The 19591-nt window shown below is 37.6% G+C and overlaps 1 protein-coding gene across 1 annotated transcript in view; it reads right to left on the bottom strand.

Annotated features, from left to right (window-relative positions):
• The window catches only part of adgrg4a (adhesion G protein-coupled receptor G4a), a 61066-nt gene that overhangs the window by 34599 nt on the left and 6876 nt on the right, over positions 1-19591 (bottom strand). Inside the window, exons 3-8 of the mRNA XM_061900005.1 lie at positions 12599-12669; positions 8423-8467; positions 8278-8361; positions 5015-5100; positions 4767-4840; positions 4465-4610 (exon numbers count right to left, since the gene is read on the bottom strand). Coding sequence (XP_061755989.1) covers positions 4465-4610; positions 4767-4840; positions 5015-5100; positions 8278-8361; positions 8423-8467; positions 12599-12644 — 481 coding nt within the window. The 5' untranslated portion in view covers positions 12645-12669. The remainder of the gene's footprint in view (positions 1-4464; positions 4611-4766; positions 4841-5014; positions 5101-8277; positions 8362-8422; positions 8468-12598; positions 12670-19591) is intronic.

Here is a 19591-nt window from a genome sequence, read left to right as displayed (position 1 = left end):
CCGGTAAATTGAGAGCTTTGCCTTCCGGCTCAGCTCCTTCTTCACCACAACGGATCGGTACAACGTCCGCATTACTGAAGACGCCGCACCGATCCGCTTGTCGATCTCACGATCCACTCTTCCCTCACTCGTGAACAAGACTCCTAGGTACTTGAACTCCTCCACTTGGGGCAGGGTCTCCTCCCCAACTCGGAGATGGCACTCCACCCTTTTCTGGGCGAGAACCATGGACTCGGACTTGGAGGTGCTGATTCTCATTCCGGTCGCTTCACACTCGGCTGCGAACCGATCCAGCGAGAGCTGAAGATCCCGGTCAGATGAAGCCATCAGGACCACATCATCTGCAAAAAGTAGAGACCTAATCCTGCGGTTACCAAACCGGAACCCCTCAACGCCTTGACTGCGCCTAGAAATTCTGTTCATAAAAGTTATGAACAGAATCGGTGACAAAGGACAGCCTTGGCGGAGTCCAACCCTCACTGGAAATGTGTTCGACTTACTGCCGGCAATGCGGACCAAGCTCTGGCAATGATCGTACAGGGAGCGGACCGCCACAATAAGACAGTCCGATACCCCATACTCTCTGAGCACTCCCCATAGGACTTCCCGAGGGACACGGTCGAATGCCTTCTCCAAGTCCACAAAGCACATGTAGACTGGTTGGGCAAACTCCCATGTGATGATGTCTACTTCAAACATCTTCTAAGACAAACCAAAGACTGTCATGGATTGAACGCTCTGAGACTACTCTTTGGTCACTGTCATATTTCTTATTTGTTTATGTAAGCTTGTAATCCTGAAAGATGAAAACATGCGCCCCGACTGTACTATCACGTTTCTGAAAAATACACCACATAATGGCGATCTTACCAAACTTCTTGTGAAATTTCTCCCACAGCTCAGTTTGCGGTACAAAAAACCCCCCACGGTAACTTTAGGGTGTTTTTGTTGAATCAACGCAGAGTTTAGTACAAACCTTCGAGGGACCGACGAGCACGTGTGTGTAAAATGTAAACAAGATTGGATGAAAAACATGGCCGCGATATATGGAAATGTCTTTTCAAAGGGCATTTAACTACTAATGCGTTGACCGTTTGTCTAATGATTATAGGACGTTTGTAACGTCTGTGTTCAAACACAAATGTCTTCTAGAACACAACAAATGAATACACACTGATGATTCCACCGCTTACTCTTCAGCACAAAACTCCTTTTTTCACTTGAAAAACTTCCTTGTCCAACTAACTGAATAGTGAGTAAGACCTTGCAGTGGAAAGCAATGATAGCAACTGTTGGAAGGATTAAAATTACATCTATTAATAATTATTATTTTATAACTCCTGTGGTGTATTTTTGGTTTTGAACTGGGCTGTTTGCAAATTTTACCTTTTTTGTAAACATTATTTTATTTTTATGACTAATGTGTAATCCATTCTAGCAGAACAATTGCATGTCATTAATGTGGATTATGTTGAATAATACCTACCTACTACCCATAATACTTACATATTACCCATAATACTTACATATTACCCATAATACACACTTACTACCCATAATACTTACATATTACCCATAATACCTACTAATTACCCATAATACCTACTTATTACCCATAATACTTACTAATTACCCATAATACCTACTTATTACCTACAATACGTACTTACTACCCATAACACTTGCATATTACCCATAATACCTACTTATTACCCATAATAGCTACTTATTACCCATAATGTTTACTTATAACCTATAATACTTACTTATTTACCCATAATACTTACGTATTACCCATAATATTTACTAATTACCATAAGACCTACTTATTACCCATAATACCTACTTATTACCCATAGTACCTACTTATTACTTACAAAACTTACATATTACCCATTATACTTACTAATTGCCCCTACTACCTACTTACTACCCATGATACCTACTTACTACCCATAATACTTTCATATTACCCATAATACTTACTTATTTACCCATAATACTTACGTATTACCCATAATCCTTACTAATTACCTATAATACCTACTTATTACCATAATACTTTCTAATTACCCATAATACCTACTTGTTACCCATAATACCTACTTACTACCCATAATACTTACATATTACCCATTATTCCTACTTATTTACCCATAATACTACCGTATTACCCATAATACTTACTAATTACCCATAATACCTACTTATTACCCATAATACTTACTAATTACCCATAATACCTACTTATTACCCATAATACCTACTTACTACCCATAATACTTAAATATTACCCATACTACTTACTTATTACCAGGCACATGCACACATAGGTCCCTATGGGTGTTTGAGCCCCTGCCCTTTTTTGCCTCCTCTTAAAAAGTGCCCTCTGCCTGTGTGTGTGTGTTTTTTTGTTTTTGTTTTTTTCTTTAAACAACATTAATAAATTCCTGTCAGGGATGTAAAAAAAAACAAAAACAAAAAACAAAAAAACAGCAGTACAAAACCTTCTTGTTTTCTTGTAATACCGGTTTGTTTGAGCCCGTCGCTTCTGCCAGAGAGAGAGAGTAAGGGCGAGTGAGTGAGTAAGTGAGAGGAGAGACAGCCAACTGCGCCCCTGAGGAAACGTGACAGTGGAGCAACTTGAACCTGTGAGTTATGGTCTAGTCGCTGTCCACTTATTCTGCATCCAATATGGGTCATATTTCAGAAAAAAACGCTGTATTATTCTATTATTCAGCTTCTGTTTTTGCCGGACGTCGGAGCACGGTGCATCAATTGAGCACGGCACATCAATTCCGCACAGAGCAGAGCGGTTCGTGCAGGACAGGAAGTAGTGTACAAAATACAAAATAAAATACCGGGTTATTTTCAAAATAAAATGCATTGTGTTTACGGCGGATCACATTTCTCTCACAGTAGAGGTTTAGATAGAAAGTTTATTGTGACTTTGCTTTTACTGTGTGGGTTAACAAAATAATAATAATAATAGTGATAATAATAACAATAATAATAATAATAATAATAATGATAGAGATAAGAATTATAATATTGTTATTATTATTATTATTACTACTAATAATAATAATTTCAGCATTCTGTTCAATGTTCAATATTAAAGTGCTTATCTTTAACAATAAATGGCCTAATAATAAACCAGTGTTGTGTTGCTTTTCATGTCTTCCAAGCCTATGATAATGTGAATTAACTCATTATGACAATAATTTGTTGACACAAAAGAAATGGCAATCACTTTTACCCACAAAGGACACACAGCTAAGTAGTTAGCTTCCTATTAGCAAATTTAATTTTACATTAATTTCCATATCGTGTAAAGGACCAAAAAAAAAATGTCCTGCCCTTTTCTCACTTGGAGCCCCTGCCCCTCTATAATCATGTGCACGTCCCTGCTTATTACCCATTATACTTACTTATTATCTAGAACACCTACTTATTATGGGTAATAAGTACTTAACACTTATTACCCATAAAACCTATATACTACCCATAATACCTACATATTATGGGTAATAAGTACTTAATACTTATTACCTATAATACTTACATATTACCCATAATACTTACTTATTGCCCATAACACCTACTTATTACTTACTACCCATAATACCTACATATTACCCATAATACCTACTTACTACCCATAATATTTACATATTACCCATTATACTTACTTATTACCCATAATACTTACTTACTACCCATTATATTTACATATTACCCATTATACTTACTTATTACCCATAATACTTAATTATTACCCATAATACTTATTTATTGCCCATAACACCTACTTATTAGTTACTACCCATAATACCTACATACTACCCATAATACCTACTTACTACCCATAATATTTACATATTACCCATTATACTTACTTATTACCCATAATACTTACTACCCATTATATTTACACATTACCCATTATACTTACTTATTACCCATTATACTTAATTATTACCCATAATACTTATTTATTGCCCATAACACCTACTTATTACTTACTACCCATAATACCTACATACTACCCATAATACCTACTTACTACCCATAATATTTACATATTACCCATTATACTTACTTATTACCCATAATACCTACATATTACCCATAATACCTACTTACTACCCATTATATTTACATATTACCCATTATACTTACTTATTACCCATAATACTTCATTATTACCCATAATACTTACTTACTACCCATAATACTTACTTATTACCCATTATACTTACTTATTACCCATAATACCTACATATTACCCATAATACCTACTTACTACCCATTATATTTACATATTACCCATTATACTTACTTATTACCCATAATACTTAATTATTACCCATAATACTTACTTACTACCCATAATACTTACTTATTACCCATAATACTTACTCATTTCCTCATATTACTTACTTATTGACCCAAAATACTTACTAATTTGCTTGCTGCTGAAATGGGTGGTTTGGATGACAAGGGAGTCATTTCCATGTGCTGACATCAGCGTGTGATTGATGAACATTTGGATTTGTTCCACAGTCTTTGTGCCGTAGTCTTGAACATGGAAGTTACACAAGTATCTTCTGATGGAAGAAGATATATCTGCAGTTATTATTATTATTAACATATTTTTGCAGTTATTATTTTTATTATTATTAACATATTCCTGTAGTTATCATTATTATGAACATTTTTCTGCAGTTATTAGGAGAGAAGCAGAGAGTTGGAATGTTGCTGACCTCCAGTGGTGGTCCTGCACCAGGACCACATTCCACACCAGCATGGTGCTGTTCACCTCCAGGAGTTCCTTCAACTTTGGAGACAAGAAGACAAGGAGATGTGGGCCAGGTGAGGTGAGAAGTGTGGGTATGAAGACAAGAAGACAAGGAGATGTGGGCCAGGTGAGGTGAGAAGTGTGGGTTTGGAGACAAGAAGACCAGGAGCTGTGGGCCAGGTGAGGTGAGAAGTGTGGGTGTGAAGGTCCTACCCAGTCCTCTATGGTGGGCTGAGGGTCTGTGTGGTTGTCCTTCAGGAGCAGTGTCAGGTTGACCCTGAGGAACACGTCAGCTTGAACTGCAGGAGCACAAAGGAGGACAAGGATTTTTCTCTAAGTCCATCCCTGTCAATTCTTACATCCATCCATCCATCCATTTTCTACCGCTTGTCCCTTCCAGGGTGGGGGGTTGAGGGGGCGCTGGAGCCTTTCTTCACTTCCATAATACTCCATGACCAGGACATTGTTCTCCCATTTGCCTTTTTCCACAAGTTGTACATCAAATAAATTGTAAATGAAGGCAAATGTCAGTTGGAAATGAAGTAAGTTGTACATGAAGGCAGGTGTAAGTTGTAAATTAAGGCAGATGTAAGTTGTAAATGAAGGCAGGTGTAAGTTGGAAATGAAGGCAGGTGTAACTTCTGAATGAAGGCAGGTGTAAGTTGTACACGACGGCAGGTGTAAGTTATAAATTAAGGCAGGTGTAAGTTGTAAATGAAGGCAGGTGTAAGTTGTAAATGAAGGCAGGTGTAAGTTGTACACGAAGGCAGGTGTAACTTCTAAATGAAGGCAGGTGTAAGTTGTACACGAAGGCAGGTGTAAGTTGTACACGAAGGCAGGTGTAACTTCTAAATGAAGGCAGGTGTAAATTGTAAATGAAGGCAGGTGTAAGTTGTAAATGAAGGCAGGTGTAAGTTGTACACGAAGGCAGGTGTAACTTCTAAATGAAGGCAGGTGTAAATTGTAAATGAAGGCAGGTGTAAGTTGTAAATGAAGGCAGGTTATTCCAAATGTCTTGTAGTCATCGTTATTATTCCAAATGTCTTGTAGTCATTGTTATTATTCCAAATGTCTTGTAGTCATTGTTATTATTCCAAATGTCTTGTAGTCATTGTTATTTTTCCAAATTTCTTGTAGTCATTGTTATTATTCCAAATGTCTTCTAGTCATTGTTATTATTCCAAATGTCTTGTATTTATTGTTATTATTCCAAATGTCTTGTAGTCATTGTTATTATTCCAAATGTCTTGTAGTCATTGTTATTATTCCAAATGTCTTGTAGTCGTTGTTATTATTCCAAATGTCTTGTATTTATTGTTATTATTCCAAATGTCTTGTAGTCATTGTTATTACTCCAAATGTCTTGTATTTATTGTTATTATTCCAAATGTCTTGTAGTCATTGTTATTACTCCAAATGTCTTGTATTTATTGTTATTATTCCAAATGTCTTGTATTTATTGTTATTATTCCAAATGTCTTGTAGTCATTGTTATTATTCCAAATGTCTTGTAGTCATTGTTATTATTCCAAATGTCTTGTAGTCGTTGTTATTATTCCAAATGTCTTGTATTTATTGTTATTATTCCAAATGTCTTGTAGTCATTGTTATTACTCCAAATGTCTTGTAGTCATTGTTATTATTCCAAATGTCTTGTAGTCATTGTTATTATTCCAAATGTCTTGTATTTATTGTTATTATTCCAAATGTCTTGTAGTCATTGTTATTATTCCAAATGTCTTGTAGTCATTGTTATTATTCCAAATGTCTTGTAGTCGTTGTTATTATTCCAAATGTCTTGTATTTATTGTTATTATTCCAAATGTCTTGTAGTCATTGTTATTATTCCAAATGTCTTGTAGTCATTGTTATTATTCCAAATGTCTTGTAGTCATTGTTATTATTCCAAATGTCTTGTAGTCATTGTTATTATTCCAAATGTCTTGTATTTATTGTTATTATTCCAAATGTCTTGTAGTCATTGTTATTACTCCAAATGTCTTGTAGTCATTGTTATTACTCCAAATGTCTTGTATTTATTGTTATTATTCCAAATGTCTTGTAGTCATTGTTATTACTCCAAATGTCTTGTATTTATTATTATTATTCAAAATGTCTTTTAGTCATTTTTATTATTCCAAATTTCTTGTAGTTATTGTTATTATTCCAAATGTCTTGTAGTCATTGTTATTATTCCAAATGTCTTGTATTTATTGTTATTATTCCTAATGTCTTGTAGCCATTGTTATTATACCAAATGTCTTGTGGCCATTGTTATTATTCCAAATGTCTTGTAGTCATTGTTATTATTCCAAATGTCTTGTAGTCATTGTTATTACTCCAAATGTCTTGTATTTATTGTTATTATTCCAAATGTCTTGTAGTCATTGTTATTACTCCAAATGTCTTGTATTTATTATTATTATTCAAAATGTCTTTTAGTCATTGTTATTATTCCAAATTTCTTGTAGTTATTGTTATTATTCCAAATGTCTTGTAGTCATTGTTATTATTCCAAATGTCTTGTATTTATTGTTATTATTCCAAATGTCTTGTAGTCATTGTTATTATACCAAATGTCTTGTGGCCATTGTTATTATTTCAAATGTCTTGTAGTCATTGTTATTATTCCAAATGTCTTGTAGTCATTGTTATTACTCCAAATGTCTTGTATTTATTGTTATTATTCCAAATGTCTTGTAGCCATTGTTATTATACCAAATGTCTTGTGGCCATTGTTATTATTCCAAATGTCTTGTAGTCATTGTTATTATACCAAATGTCTTGTAGTCATTGTTATTATTCCAAATGTCTTGTAGTCATTGTTATTACTCCAAATGTCTTGTATTTATTATTATTATTCCAAATGTCTTGTAGTCATTGTTATTATTCTAAATTTCTTGTAGTCATTGTTATTATTCCAAATGTCTTGTAGTCATTGTTATTATTCCAAATGTCTTGTAGTCATTGTTATTATTCCAAATGTATTGAAGTCATTGTTATTATTCCAAATGTCTTGTAGTCATTGTTATTATTCCAATTGTCTTGTATATATTTTTTTCCTTTTTGAGGTCATGACCTTTGCTCCAAAGAGCGTTCCTGACAAAAGCAGCTGTCATTTGATCCCTGTACGTGAAACTACCGACTCAGCACTCAAACTGTACGCCACGCCAGACTTTTTGGAGGAATAACCATTAAATTCTCCTGATTAATGGAGCGGGAAGGCACTGGGAATAAGCTCCATGTCACTCATTGACATTTTGCATGCAAAACGAGGCCCCGATTCATGCGGTCGCTTCACGACTTTTCTGCTTACACACACTACACACACTACACACATTACACACAACATGCTCCTTCTTATCTGAGTGTCCACAGACTGTGTGTTGTCCTTTGTCACAACACATGTATTACTGTTATTATTATTATCATTATGATTATGATTAACATGCATGGATGTCATGAAGACGACTTACAGAAAGTCCGCTTTACCTCCAGAAGCTGGCCTGTTGTTGACATGTCGAGCGGTTGAGCCGGAACCTTTTGGGTCGCACCTGTTCCTGTAAAAGTGAACAAATAGAGACAACATGGCAGCGGAGATGCATGTAGCGTGAAGGTCACCTGTGGAGGACACATGAGCAGCGCCAGGTGTGGGTGACCACCATCCTGCATGGAAAGATGTCATTGAATTAGGAACCTTGTGAACATTGAGACAAATGTTATACATATTCCTATTACACAATTATAAATATTCCTACTACACAACTGTAAATAATCCTAGTACACAACTGTGAATAATCCTAGTACACAATAACGGCCATTTAGGAGTGTTTCTTCAGACTGAGAAGAAGTGAGGGTGAGTGTTCATGTTGATTAACAATGTCAAATGCAGGCAAACAAAGCTGTTAAGTAGTTTTTTTCCATTATACTTTTATAATGCATTATTTATGTTTAAGTGTTTTATAAGTTGTTTAATTTGTAATTGTATTTAAAATGTTTCAGAATATCTGGGAAATCTTTGTTCTTTTCAAAGCGGCCTTACTGTATTTATGGAGCAGAGCTGATGCATGCCATATTTAATAAAAAACAAAGAAATAAACTAATATATATATATATATATATATATATATATATATATATATATATATATATATATGTATATATATATATATATTTATATATATATATATATAAATACATATATATATATATATATATATATATATATATATATATATACATATATATATATATATATATATATATATATACATATACATATTTATATATATGTATATATATATATATACAGTATATATACATATACAAATGTATATATATATATAAATATATATATACATATATATATGTATATATACACATGTATATATATATATATATATATATATATATATATATATATATATATATATGAGGTGGCGACTTGTCCAGGGTGTACCCCGCCTTCCGCCCGATTGTAGCTGAGATAGGCGCCAGCGCACCCCGCGACCCCAAAAGGGAATAAGCGGTAGAAAATGGATGGGATGGATGGAAATATATATATATATATATATATATATATATATATATAATTTTCTTTATTCCATTTTTACAGTGATGGGCAGTAGCAAGCTACATGTAGCTAAGCTACGTAGCTTAACTACATTTTCCAGTAGCTTTAACACGTAGCTTTTCCTGGAGCTTAGCTACTTTTAGACCAGGGGTCAGCAACCCAAAATGTTGAAAGAGCCATTTTGGACCAAAAATACAAAAACAAATCTGTCTGGAGCCGCAAAACAAAATTAAAAGCCATATTACGTACAGATAGTGTGTCATGAGATATAAATTGAATTAAGAGGACTTAAAGGAAACTAAATGAGCTCAAATATAGCTACAAATGAGGCATAATGATGCAATATGTACATACAGCTAGCCTAAATAGCATGTTAGCATCGATTAGCTTGCAGTCATGCCGTGACCAAATATGTCTGATTAGCACTCCACACAAGTCAATAACATCAACAAAACTCACCTTTGTGCATTCACGCACAACATTAAAAGTTTGGTTGACAAAATGAGACAGAAAAAGAAGTGGCATAAAACACGTCCTAGAAAGTCGGATAAAGTGGTCATGTAAACAAACTAGGGTGAGTTCAAAGACCGCCAAAATTAGTAGGACAAAACGGCCCTTGCCAAATACTCGAATCAGTGAAGCATGTTTGACATAAAAAGTGTGCTTTATAGCAATTAGGGAGGTTTGTGTCATGTTTGTCCTCCTACAGAAACTATATTAAAACAAAAAATATATTTTTTCCCTTCATCTTTTTCCATTTTTCATACATTTTTGAAAAAGTTCCAGAGAGCCACTAGGGCGGCGCTAAAGAGCCGCGGGTTGCCGACCCCCGTTTTAGAGCCATGTAGCGAGGTCGCTAAAATCATAGCTAAAAGTTACATTGAATGGAGAGTAACTTGTAGCTTAGTTGTATTGAATGGAGAGTAACTTGTAGCTTAGTTACATTGAATGGAGAGTAACTTGTAGCTTAGTTACATTGAATGGAGAGTAACTTGTAGCTTAGTTATATTGAATGGAGAGTAACTTGTAGCTTAGTTACATTTAATGGAGAGTAACTTGTAGCTTAGTTACATTGAATGGAGAGTAACTTGTTTCTTAGTTATATCGAATGGAGAGTAACTTGTAGCTTAGTTACATTTAATGGTGGTAACTTGTAGATTAGTTATATTGAATGGAGAGTAACTTGTAGCTTAGTTACATTTAATGGAGAGTAACTTGTAGCTTAGTTACATTGAATAGAGAATAACTTGTAGCTTAGTTACATTGAATGGAGAGTAACTTGTAGCTTAGTTGCATTGAATGGAGAGTAACTTGTAGCGTAGTTACATTGAATGAACAAACTTGTAGTTTAGTTACATTGAATGGAGAGTAACTTGTAGCTTAGTTACATTGAATGGAGATTAACTTGTAGCTTAGTTACATTTAATAGAGAGTTACTTGTAGTTTAGTTACATTTAATAGAGAGTAGCCTGTAGCTTAGTTACATTGAATAGAGAGTAACTTGTAGCTTAGTTACATTGAATGGAGAGTAACTTGTAGCTTAGTTACATTGAATGGAGAGTAACTTGTAGCGTAGTTACATTGAATGAACAAACTTGTAGTTTAGTTACATTGAATGGAGAGTAACTTGTAGCTTAGTTACATTGAATGGAGATTAACTTGTAGCTTAGTTACATTTAATAGAGAGTTACTTGTAGTTTAGTTACATTTAATAGAGAGTAGCCTGTAGCTTAGTTACATTTAATGGAGAGTAACTTGTAGCTTAGTTACATTGAATGGAGAGTAACTTGTAGCTTAGTTACATTGAATGGAGAGTAACTTGTAGCTTAGTTACATTTAATAGAGAGTAACTTGTAGCTTAGTTACATTGAATGGAGAATAACTTGTAGCTTAGTTACATTGAATGGAGAAAACTTGTAGTTCAGTTACATTGAATGGAGAGTAACTTGTAGTTTAGTTACATTTAATGGAGAGTAACTTGTAGCTTAGTTACATTTAACAGAGAGTAGAAGTTTGGTTTTCTTCAGCTGTGTGACGGCTTCTTTGAGCCTGTCAAGACTAAAGTCCTGGAGGAGTTTCAGATAAAAGAGGGGTGTCCAAAGTACGGCCGGGGGGACATTTGCGGCCCGCAGCTAATCGTTTACCGGCCCGCCACACATTCTGCAAAAATTGCAAAATTGACAGTATTGCAAAAATAAAACTAAAATATTTTAAAAAAGTGGAATGAGGTGAAATCTAATGAGAAAAAGTGGCAATGTTGACACAAAGCTGCCATGCAGGCAGTTTTTTTTCCCTTTTGTCTTTATTTTCTTTTATTTTCATTGCTCAAAAAAACAAAAAAAAGACACTGCGATGAGGTTGCGACTTGTCCAGGGTGTACGCCGCCTTCCGCCCGATTGTAGATGAAATAGGCACCAGCGCCCCCCGCGACCCCAAAGGGAATAAGCAGTAGAAAATGGATGGATGGATGGATGGATAGAAAAAAAGGACAAAAAATCTGTTATAATGAATTATTACTTAAAAATTATCACTTTAAAATGTTTTATGTGTAAAAAATATGTATGGTTGCCATATAAAAACATCAAAGTTTTGACAAAAGAGCATAAAACAAACAAAATAATAGTTCAAACTTAAATTTGACAGATATATATCGGAAGTTGATCTTGGAATTTAGGGGTTAAAAGTAAAAAAAAAACCTAATACAAATGCATCACTTTATGAGTGGGGAACCTTTAGGATCTCAAATATATTTAGTAGGATTTTATTAAACTTTTCACTGTGATTACTCAAAAATATTAAATTAAAATCAATGGTGTCCTGAATTATTGATCTTTGAGGGCTTTAATTGCTAAATAAAATAAATCTCCTAAAGGACTCAATAAAGTACTATCTATCCATCTAAATACTGCATATTTCAGGTTTACAATAAAAAACAAAGTTGTCTTTGACAGAAAAGGTATAAACCCTTATTTGTTTTACTTTATATCAACCTTAAGTTGATATAAAGATTTACTGTAAACATTATATAAAAATAATTTGACTTATTTTTAACATTTTAGTGACTGAGACTGTCTATGTTCCCCAGCAGCCTTAAGGATATAAACATAAATCCATATGTTTTGTTATGGTTTGAAAGTATCAAAATGGCCCCCGCATGCTTACATTTTTCCGTGTGCGGCCCTCTGTGGAAAAAGTTTGGACGCCCCTGAGATAAAAGATCTCACCTGAAGCCAGCAGGCAGACTGAGAGCAGACTCCTCAGCCGGTTCATTGCATCAAGAAGCTTCTGGAAGGTGCTGCGGTAGACATAGAGACAAGGTTATTAAATATCATATTTCCTGAGTACACTCAAGAACTTGAGAAGTCGACCCACCTGCACCTTCGCTTATGAGGAGTTACTCATTAATCTGCGGCAATAAAACAACACTAAACCAACGTCTATGCCCTATTCTGGCGCTTATTGCCTCACACGTCTGATTGCACCTTGGCTACCACCTTTGCTTGTTCACTTCATCATGTTTACAAGTAGTAGTACCTTGGCTACCACCTCTGTAGTACCTTGGCTACCACCTCTGTAGTACCTTGGCTACCACCTCTGTAGTACCTTGGCTACCACCTCTGTAGTACCTTGGCTACCATCTCTGTAGTACCTTGGCTACCATCTCTGTAGTACCTTGGCTAACACCTCTGCCTGTTCACTTCATCATGTTTACAAGTAGTAGTACCTTGGCTACCACCTCTGTAGTACCTTGGCCATTACCTCTGTAGTACCTTGGCTACCATCTCTGTAGTACCTTGGCTATCACCTCTGTAGTACCTTGGCTACCACCTCGGTAGTACCTTGGCTACCACCTCTGTAGTACCTTGGCTACCACCTCTTTAGTACCTTGGCTACCACCTCTGCTTGTTCACTTCATCATGTTTATAAGTAATAGTACCTTGGCTACCACCTCTGTAATACCTTGGCTACCACCTCTGTAGTACCTTGGCTACCACCTCTGTAGTACCTTGGCTACCACTTCTGCTTGTTCACTTCATCATGTTTACAAGTAGTAGTACCTTGGCTACCACCTCTGTAATACCTTGGCTACCACCTCTACTTGTTCACTTCATCATGTTTACAAGTAGTAGTACCTTGGCTACCACCTCTGTAGTACCTTGGCTACCACCTCTTTAGTACCTTGGCTACCACATCGGTAGTACCTTGGCTACCACCTCGGTAGTACCTCGGCTACCACCTCTGTAGTACCTTGGCTACCACCTCTTTAGTACCTTGGCTACCACCTCTGCTTGTTCACTTCATCATGTTTATAAGTAATAGTACCTTGGCTACCACCTCTGTAATACCTTGGCTACCACCTCTGTAGTACCTTGGCTACCACCTCTGTAGTACCTTGGCTACCACCTCTGCTTGTTCACTTCATCATGTTTACAAGTAGTAGTACCTTGGCTACCACCTCTGTAATACCTTGGCTACCACCTCTGCTTGTTCACTTCATCATGTTTACAAGTAGTAGTACCTTGGTTACCACCTCTGTAGTACCTTGGCTATCACCTCTGCTTGTTCACTTCATCATGTTTACAAGTAGTAGTACCTTGGCTACCACCTCTGTAGTACCTTGGCTACCACCTCTTTAGTACCTTGGCTACCACCTCTGCTTGTTCACTTCATCATGTTTACAAGTAGTAGTACCTTGGCTACCACCTCTGTAATACCTTGGCTACCACCTCTACTTGTTCACTTCATCATGTTTACAAGTAGTAGTACCTTGGCTACCACCTCTGTAGTACCTTGGCTACCACCTCTTTGGTACCTTGGCTACCACCTCTGCTTATTCACTTCATCATGTTTACAAGTAGTAGTACCTTGGCTACCACGTCTGTAGTACCTTGGCTACCACCTCTGTAGTACCTTGGCTACCACCTCTCACTTCATCATGTTTACAAGTAGTAGTACCTTGGCTACCACCTCTGTAGTACCTTGGCTACCACCTCTGCTTGTTCACTTCATCATGTTTACAAGTAGTAGTACCTTGGCTACCACCTCTGTAGTACCTTGGCTACCACCTCTTTAGTACCTTGGCTACCACCTCTGCTTGTTCACTTCATCATGTTTACAAGTAGTAGTACCTTGGCTACCACCTCTGTAATACCTTGGCTACCACCTCTGCTTGTTCACTTCATTATGTTTACAAGTAGTAGTACCTTGGCTACCACCTCTGTAGTACCTTGGCTATCACCTCTGTAGTACCTTGGCTACCACATCGGTAGTACCTTGGCTACCACCTCTGCTTGTTCACTTCATCATGTTTACAAGTAGTTGTACCTTGGCTACCACCTCTGTAGTACCTTGGCTACCACCTCTGCTTGTTCACTTCATCATGTTTAAAAGTAGTAGTACCTTGGCTACCACCTCTGTAGTACCTTGGCTACCACCTCTGTAGTACCTTGGCTACCACCTCTGTAGTACCTTGGCTACCACCTCTGTAGTACCTTGGCTACCATCTCTGTAGTACCTTGGCTACCATCTCTGTAGTACCTTGGCTAACACCTCTGCTTGTTCACTTCATCATGTTTACAAGTAGTAGTACCTTGGCTAACACCTCTGTAGTACCTTGGCTACCACCTCTGTAGTACCTTGGCTATCACCTCTGTAGTACCTTGGCTACCACCTCGGTAGTACCTTGGCTACCACCTCTGTAGTACCTTGGCTACCACCTCTTTAGTACCTTGGCTACCACCTCTGCTTGTTCACTTCATCATGTTTACGAGAGGTAGTACCTTGGCTACCACCTCTGTAATACCTTGGCTACCACCTCTTTAGTACCTTGGCTACCACCTCTGCTTGTTCACTTCATCATGTTTACAAGTAGTAGTACCTTGGCTACCACCTCTGTAGTACCTTGGCTACCACCTCTTTAGTACCTTGGCTACCACCTCTGCTTGTTCACTTCATCATGTTTACAAGTAGTAGTACCTTGGCTACCACGTCTGTAGTACCTTGGCTACCACCTCTGTAGTACCTTGGCTACCACCTCTGTAGTACCTTGGCTACCACCTCTCACTTCATCATGTTTACAAGTAGTAGTAGCTTGGCTACCACCTCTGTAGTACCTTGGCTACCACCTCTGCTTGTTCACTTCATCATGTTTACAAGTAGTAGTACCTTGGCTACCACCTCTGTAATACCTTGGCTACCACCTCTGCTTGTTCACTTCATCATGTGTACAAGTAGTAGTACCTTGGCTACCACCTCTGTAGTACCTTGGCTACCACCTCTGTAGTACCTTGGCTACCACCTCTGCTTGTTCACTTCATCATGTTTACAAGTAGTAGTACCTTGGCTACCACCTCTGTAGTACCTTGGCTACCACCTCTTTAGTACCTTGGCTACCACCTCTGCTTGTTCACTTCATCATGTTTACAAGTAGTAGTACCTTGGCTACCACGTCTGTAGTACCTTGGCTACCACCTCTGTAGTACCTTGGCTACCACCTCTGTAGTACCTTGGCTACCACCTCTCACTTCATCATGTTTACAAGTAGTAGTAGCTTGGCTACCACCTCTGTAGTACCTTGGCTACCACCTCTGCTTGTTCACTTCATCATGTTTACAAGTAGTAGTACCTTGGCTACCACCTCTGTAATACCTTGGCTACCACCTCTGCTTGTTCACTTCATCATGTGTACAAGTAGTAGTACCTTGGCTACCACCTCTGTAGTACCTTGGCTACCACCTCTGTAGTACCTTGGCTACCACCTCTGCTTGTTCACTTCATCATGTTTACAAGTAGTAGTACCTTGGCTACCACCTCTGTAATACCTTGGCTACCACCTCTACTTGTTCACTTCATCATGTTTACAAGTAGTAGTACCTTGGCTACCACCTCTGTAGTACCTTGGCTACCACCTCTTTAGTACCTTGGCTACCACCTCTGCTTGTTCACTTCATCATGTTTACAAGTAGTAGTACCTTGGCTACCACGTCTGTAGTACCTTGGCTACCACCTCTGTAGTACCTTGGCTACCACCTCTGTAGTACCTTGGCTACCACCTCTCACTTCATCATGTTTACAAGTAGTAGTACCTTGGCTACCACCTCTGTAGTACCTTGGCTACCACCTCTGCTTGTTCACTTCATCATGTTTACAAGTAGTAGTACCTTGGCTACCACCTCTGTAGTACCTTGGCTACCACCTCTGTAGTACCTTGGCTACCACCTCTTTAGTACCTTGGCTACCACCTCTGCTTGTTCACTTCATCATGTTTACAAGTAGTAGTACCTTGGCTACCACCTCTGTAGTACTTTGGCTACCACCTCTGCTTGTTCACTTCATCATGTTTACAAGTAGTAGTACCTTGGCTACCACCTCTGTAGTACTTTGGCTACCACCTCTGCTTGTTCACTTCATCATGTTTACAAGTAGTAGTACCACTCACTGCCCTGTAGCGCCACCGCCTGGTCAGAAAAAACAGCGTTTTTTTTTAAGTCAATTTATTAGGCACACCTGCACAGATACAAGCAATGCATTTTTATTTGACATAATTATAGTTTCAAAAAGCACAAACATTTTAAATTTATTCAAATGTTTGTCTTTGTAGTGACAGTGAACACAAGGTGTTTTTTAGAGCTGCCAATCTAAACAAACTCGATACATGTGATTAATCACATTTTGTCCATAGTTAATCGCGATTAATCTCAGCTAATAGCACATGTCTTCAATTCATGTCTTCTTTATATATATAAAAAAAACAACAACTTATTAAATAGAATAAAAATATATATGTCCCAAAAAATTTCAATACAAAAAACGCTGTTGTTTTTTTTTCCAAATGATTAACATATTGAAAATATATTTTATTGGAATTGATTTCGTGTTTCAAAGCACAGACAAAATACGTTTTTCTTCTTCCAGATGAATCAAGTCATAAGTGACACATGCTTTTTATTTCACTTTTTATTGTCTTTTTTATTTGTGGAGAACAAATATAAGCTATTCTGCTCTTTTTATAAACACAACAATTATGTAACTGACAACTAGACACATGCTTTTCATTGGGCAAAGGAAACACCTGTAATATCATGTAAAACATGTTTTATCCATAGATAAACATTTTATATATATATATATATATATATATATATATATATATATATATATATATATATATATATATGTATATATATATATATATATAAATGATATACAAGTCTTTGGACTGGTATATTTTGTATATATATATATATATATATATATATGTATATATATATATATATATATATATATATATATATATATATATATATATATATATATATATATATATATATATATATATATATTGACAAGAACAAGAAAGTTTGATCACATTACGCCTGTACTGGCTCACCTGCACTGGCTTCCTGTGCACTTAAGATGTGACTTTAAGGTTTTACTACTTACGTATAAAATACTACACGGTCTAGCTCCATCCTATCTTGCCGATTGTATTGTACCATATGTCCCGGCAAGGAATCTGCGTTCAACAGACTCCGGTTTATTAGTGATTCCTAGAGCCCAAAAAAAGTCTACGGGCTATAGAGCGTTTTCCGTTCGGGCTCCAGTACTCTGGAATGCCCTCCCGGTAACAGTTGGAGATGCTACCTCAGTAGAAGCATTTAAGTCTCACCTTAAAACTCATCTGTATACTCTAGCCTTTAAATAGACCTCCTTTTTAGACCAGTTGATCTGCCGCTTCTTTTCTTTTTCTCCTATGTCCCCCCCCTCCCTTGTGGAGGGGGTCCGGTCCGATGACCATGGATGAAGTACTGGCTGTCCAGAGTCGAGACCCAGGATGGACCGCTCGTCGGGACCCCGGATGGACCGCTCGCCTGTGTATCGGTTGGGGACATCTCTACGCTGCTGATCCGCCTCCGCTTGGGATGGTTTCCTGTGGACGGGACTCTCGCTGCTGTCTTGGATCCGCTTTGAACTGAACTTCGTGGCTGTGTTGGAGCCACTATGGATTGAACTTTCACAGTATCATGTTAGACCCGCTCGACATCCATTGCTTTCGGTCCCCTAGAGAGGGGGGGGGGGGGGGGGGGGGGGGGGGGTTGCCCACATCTGAGGTCCTCTCCAAGGTTTCTCATAGTCAGCATTGTCACTGGCGTCCCACTGGATGTGAATTCTCCCTGCCCACTGGGTGCGAGTTTTCCTTGCCCTTTTGTGGGTTCTTCCGAGGATGTCGTAGTCGTAATGATTTGTGCAGTCCTTTGAGACATTTGTGATTTGGGGGTATATAAATAAGCATTGATTGATTGTTTGATTGCTTTATAAATAAAGTTGATATGATTTGATATAATTGAATTATTGTCATTATTTCAGTTTTTTAAAACCTGGACAATTTAATCCGACATGGCTTCTATTTGTTTTTTAAAGGGCCTACTGAATATTTCATTGGTTTTATTTGCCATTTATTTAGCATTTGTTGGCTTTGTTTGCTGATCCCTTCTCGACACGATGTTCCATGCAGACCGCCCAGGGCCCCAGGGCGTGTTCCGACTCCTATGTCCTGGCCCTCAGAGGACCACGTGAGCCGTGTTGCAGACCTTGAGGCCGCAAATGCATGATTTCTAAACATTGCTCATACTGTAACTCCTATGGACGTTTGCAGAAAGTGGTTGAAGGCCAAGTCAAGGCTTCTTACTTAGGGCTCTGCAGCCTGGTCCTGTTGCCATGGACACCAGGGCCAAGAAGTGAAATAAGAACAAAAGAGTTCTGGACTATTTGTGAGGATGGACAATGAGTGTGCTGCACCCACTGAAGTGCGGCAGACCTTTAACAGCCTTTCAACTTGAACCCTGCATGTGTCTTGACTTCCTGTCTCCCATGTGCTGCAGATGACGAGCCTGAGGGCAGAGCATGTGAGACGTGGCACAACACAGGCCTCAGTGTTCACGGCCACAGAGGAGGGCGTACAAACACAAGAGCCAGAAGAAAATAGGATAGTCCCTCATTGGGAGGACTTCTTCAGACGACCGGGTGGACATTTCCATCCATCCCCAACAAGTCCTTGAAGGTAAGATTTCTTTTTTCCACCCCTTTCCATGCATTACAGCAAAGACCTTACGTGCGTTCAATACATATATCGCTCTTCATACACTTTAAAGATCACTCATTTTATTCCTTCAAAAGCTATATTTAGTACAGTTTCCATTCCTATTTCAAGTAAGGAA

This window comes from Nerophis ophidion, linkage group LG05, assembly GCF_033978795.1.
Source record: "Nerophis ophidion isolate RoL-2023_Sa linkage group LG05, RoL_Noph_v1.0, whole genome shotgun sequence".
NCBI classification, from domain to species: domain Eukaryota; kingdom Metazoa; phylum Chordata; class Actinopteri; order Syngnathiformes; family Syngnathidae; genus Nerophis; species Nerophis ophidion.
Note: the sequence above shows the minus strand (reverse complement) of the source record. Positions and strands in the feature narration are given on the sequence as shown.